At 48.4% G+C, this 4902-nt stretch overlaps 1 protein-coding gene across 1 annotated transcript; it reads left to right on the top strand.

Annotated features, from left to right (window-relative positions):
* Positions 1 to 1375: 1375 nt before the first annotated feature.
* LOC119108877 (diuretic hormone class 2-like) lies at positions 1376 to 3544 on the top strand. The gene is made up of 3 exons (XM_037232419.1): positions 1376 to 1488; positions 2664 to 2771; positions 3418 to 3544. Exons 1-3 carry the CDS (start codon positions 1376 to 1378, stop codon positions 3542 to 3544), a joined length of 348 nt encoding a protein of 115 aa, XP_037088314.1.
* Positions 3545 to 4902: the final 1358 nt, after the last annotated feature.

The following is a 4902-nucleotide window of genomic DNA, read 5'->3' as shown; positions in this document are numbered from 1 at the left end:
GTTATAACATATAAGGCTAAGGGGGCATTTTCCATCTTGTAACGTGTACAATGCTAGTTGTCAGTAACCTCTTGGTGAATTATTGATAACTTTCATTATTGGGCAACTCAATAGCGATCAAGCTTTCACTGCCACTTTCAGATGACAGTAATTTTCGTGAGAAAAAGTGACATCAAAGTCGTCCATTGTATTTTTCTGGGTACCGTCCATGTTTTTAGCGGACTCTAACGTTGCTGCTGTTGTCCAAATGATCACTTATGTGTCGTGGTAACTGTAGTTAAATCTCGCTCGGGAAATTTCGTGAGAATACATTGTTCTGTTACATGTCACATTATTACGTAGCTGAATTTGAATAGTGCATTCACAAATAGCTTAAACTGCAATTTAAGCTTTCTAACGATGTGCTGGGCACCATGAGTCTTTAACTGGAATGTCATGCACTAGCAGCAGCTTTCAGTTTATTTTCACAAGACTGAGGTTTGGAGCCTTTAGTAGCGATTTTGCACAGATAAAACGTATGCATAAAAAACGTTTCTGAACACTGTTCAGACAGTGGAAAGCTAAGAACGAATCAGTCAACCAACCTATGGCCAGATATCAACCTGGAAGCAATCGAGACTTTTTGGTCTGGTCTGGTGGTTGCCTAGCTTCCACGGTTTGCGATCGAGCCTTTCATCCGGAGGCCATGATCGAGTGCCTGTCCTGCAAACAGTAGACAAACCAAGGTCACCCCGACCTGTCCCGAGCCAATGCTGTGAGTGACTGCTGCTGAGTGACCAGACGGTCTTAACCAGGCCCACACAGAGCTCCGTTCAGTGCAGCCCGGCTCAGTGACCACCAGCCTGCCCCAGACTGACGACGGTTGCCCACGTGCCGGTCACTGAACGCTCACATCCGGCCGGGGACGGCCTGATGTACTGCGGTACAGCCTACTAGTCCAGCTTCCACCGGCTGGTTGCTGGTGCAGCTTCGGTGCAGACTTGGCCGGTGCAGTGTTGGCTAAGGCTTCACTAACCCTCATACAATGGTATACAAATCATAGAATGATGTACAAATCATACAAAAAATACAAAAAAGCATACAAAAGGACAATCTTACTTCAACGTGGTGGCCTGAAAGCTGATTCGTTCTATCAAAATACACATATCCAGTCACAACATAACCCTGGAAATTATTCTGCTGTATGCTACGGACGCAGCGCACGGCACGCAAAATATAGCTGTCCAACATGACATGTTTCGCCATCGGACACTCACTCAACCATATCATGGCCCGACTTTGGCCTGACCTTGGCTTGGTCTGACACTGGCCCGACCTTTGCCTGACCCTGAGCCATGATCCTTGTCTCACCCAGACCTGCCCTCGTTTCAGGCTCATGACTCGTCACGCATCCGCTATCAGCGCCTGCACCTGGCTAGCTGCCATCGTCTGCTTCGTCTTTTGCTGGTCCTTCAGCAACGCGAGCACGCACATGGAGAACGCTGAGAGGTAAGCATCTCCGTGCGTGTGATGAATGAGAAGAAGCTGGGAGCTCGGAGTTTATGATTTATTTTGGAAGGAAAAGAGCTGTTCTGATATCGGTGATCCTCTCAGGGCTCAGTTCAATGTATTTGTTCAGGGTGGTACAGCTTTACAAATGATATGTTTAAGTCCAACAGCATATCCGTGGAATTAAAGACAACTTCATCCACGGAGCAAATGGTTGTGTTCTTGCCAGTAATAGCTCGTTGGTTCAAACACAAGTTGTTGTGTTGCTGCTCATCCAAACACAACTAAAGTCGGTGTCCTGGTCCTACAGCGTCTCACTTGGCCTGTCTCATGATGGCCTACATTTAAGAGCTGCGGGTAACGCATTCACTGATACGCAACATCATTGTGCGCAATAGAAAACTTGCACTGTCCCTCGCATACGATCAGTTTGCCCGCAAGTAGAAAAATTTAGGCCTCATGCTAAATTAAACACACATGAACCACCCTCACTGGGTTGGGGGATAGCAAAGGCGCGATGAAAAATAATGCGGACGAAATGCACAGCTAAAAGGAGACGGGGTTCCATGCTTCCCACCCGCAAGCTCAAACATTGTATATCATATTAGATGGTCGGTGGCAGACAGTCTATGGTATTCGTATTTAGTCCTGACTGTACTCCCTCTACAAAAAACCTTCCCTCAGCTGATCGGGATTGAGCGGTGTGAGAAAGGTTCCATATTACGAATGGAGCCTTTTGTGGAGTTCTGCAATGCAGAATTAAATATTAATCGAAGATGTATGTGCAATGATCAAACATGTCAATGAGTTGGTGATTTATGTCTCGTTATCCAGCATCATGGCATGGCAACATCTCATCATGTGTGGCGCCGTGGTTGTCATAGGACGGGCATGCTTCAGTTTACTCGTTTAACGTATTTTTCGTAATTTATATAAAGTGCTCCACGGAGTACAAACAGGACAGTTAGAGTCATCCCAGGCTTTCCATAATAGACATAACTTGTTTTGTTTTACCATGAGAAGCAGAAAAAGTTTCCAAATATTTGAACTATTAGCGTAAGCCATCCAAAATAGATGATGATGCGCCTGGACGAATATCAGGTTGCAAATCGCCAAATTATCATCATTTGATGATTGTGCAGAGTGCTCGTTTGACGCTGATTTTCACTGTACAGAAAATCATGGGCGGACGACGTGGAGAACATGCAGAACGACCTCTACGTCAGCAAGCTGGTTAATCGGCTGCGCGCGCTCAACGACGCCGAGGAGATCGGCCTGGCCCAGTAAGAACTAAACAGATTCTTCCGAAAGCACGTGCCGTTCTTCCGCCTGCACAGGGCGCCGGTCATGCCTACAGCGAAAAGGTCACCAGGGCTCCAATAGATGTCGCTGCCTGCCGCCTGGCTGTTCGAGGCATCGCGGTCTGGCCAAGAAAAGATACCGCTACGGAAAGCGTTGACATTTAGTCCACCTGGACTTCCAAACCTACCCGGCGAAATACGAAATGCGGTCATTTAATTACTCATTTTCTGTGAACCACTTATCTCTGTTATAATTGGACATGATAAATGGTGTCGCAGGTGACCAATGCTCTACGCTTTATACCCTTTTTATGACCATTGGAATTGGCCAATGGAATTGGCCTAAACAGGTGACAGATTAGGCAGCATGTTAGAGTCTCAAAAAATACCTATTTTTTACCATCGTCACGTGTCCTGTCGCGTTGGGCACCACAAATATGTGAACTTTACACGTTACTTATGTGTTAACCTTGCAAGTAAGAAGTCACACTTTTTTCTGCGGCCAAATCCAGAGAAATCCAAAATACACCTATGGTCTCGAAATGTGCTAAACAACCAACGCACGCCCCATATATAGCGTATCGAGGGGGCAGCCTTGAAAATTCTGGCCTGCGTCCTTCCCCCACAGCAAGCGCGGGCTGGACTTCGGCCTGGGCCGCGGCTTCTCGGCCGCGCAGGCAGCCAAGCACAAGATGGGTCTGGCGGCTGCGGCCTTCCCGGGCGGACCCGGCCGCCGGCGACGCTCCGTCGAATGAACGCTCCATCTGCAAACCTCGACCACCATCTGATGTGCCCTCCTGTGCCCGGGCGGTTCCGTGTGGAGCTGTCGGTGCCAGCTGGGGCGTCCCCCCAGCCATCCTCGGCGGACCGGATCCGGTGGTCATGTGGGATCAGCTGACCCCGGCAGGCCGGGCCGATGTAGGCCCGTAAGCCGACCAAAGAACGCTGTAGAGTTAGCTGGAGGGGCCGAAGATGGTCTAAACCGTGGTGGGACCGCCTTAGCCTCAGCTGATCCCGATGATTCTCAAGGGCTCCTGGTCTGTCGCTTCTCCGCCACCGGCTGAAAGTGCACTTGTTGTTCACGCACGCACGGGGAAGGCCTTATCGTTTTTACTATGCCGGAACCACATACTGGTAGCTGTTGGACAGGGTTGTAGGGTGTGCAACCGTTCACTTTGCTGCGCTCCACATAATCTCAATACAAGCCGTCATCCGGCACCCATGTTTTACCTGATGGGGCATCTCTCGCAGCCAATTGGAGTTTGAGCGATGGTCTTAACGTCCACGTGATCCTTGCGTCGGTCAAATCAATAGCGACACATGTTGAGGCCAGTTTTCCCACGTACCACCCTGCCAATGGACAGTACCATTAAAGCATCTAAGTGTGCGAGAAAATATTACCGTGTTTAAGTTAAATAGGTAGTGTATCTTGCCGATTATTGCAGAAATATACGTTACTGACACTGTCTTTTGATGAACGGCCATCATCATCAACCTCGGAGGAAGCGGCAGAACTCGTATACTGATAACCACAGATGACCGTCAGCTCTGAAGCACGCGTGCGGCGCACAGGCACGAGGTCATCTGACCTTTGGCAGGACTAGAGTGACATGATCCTGCCGGCCGAAACCAGCCTATAGGAAAACGGCACACTTTATTTCCCTCTGAACGCGCTGCCTCTGCGCTGCTGAGTAATTCTCAACACGCTGATGCATTAAAGTTTGCGCATATAGACAAACGCGTCCACACAAGCAGACCCCTGGAACAGTTGCTGCGGATGATAGCAGGACCCATTAACACCCCAGCAAAACTGAACAATACACGCGACACGCCCATCCATGCTACGTTCTGGTGACATCCAGAGCAGTGGAGCAGATATAGGGCCAATCCTGAAAAATCGCGCAACAGCGGAGATAATGTTTTGTTTTGGTTATGTTTAATTTTAACTTTGTAATCACACATTCATTCTTGTTCTGCCTGTCAAGGTATGTTCAGTGCTATTTCTTTCCATTGCATGATTTCCTAATGAACCTATTAGTCAGTTGGCATGCTAACAGCTAACATCGTTTTTGCTACAACCTATTTTGTTCAGCTTCATGCATGATCAGCTAAA

Source organism: Pollicipes pollicipes, unplaced genomic scaffold (assembly GCF_011947565.3).
Source record: "Pollicipes pollicipes isolate AB1234 unplaced genomic scaffold, Ppol_2.1 Scaffold_6950;HRSCAF=8241_pilon_pilon_pilon, whole genome shotgun sequence".
Classification (NCBI taxonomy): Eukaryota; Metazoa; Arthropoda; class Thecostraca; order Pollicipedomorpha; family Pollicipedidae; genus Pollicipes; species Pollicipes pollicipes.
Note: the sequence above shows the minus strand (reverse complement) of the source record. Positions and strands in the feature narration are given on the sequence as shown.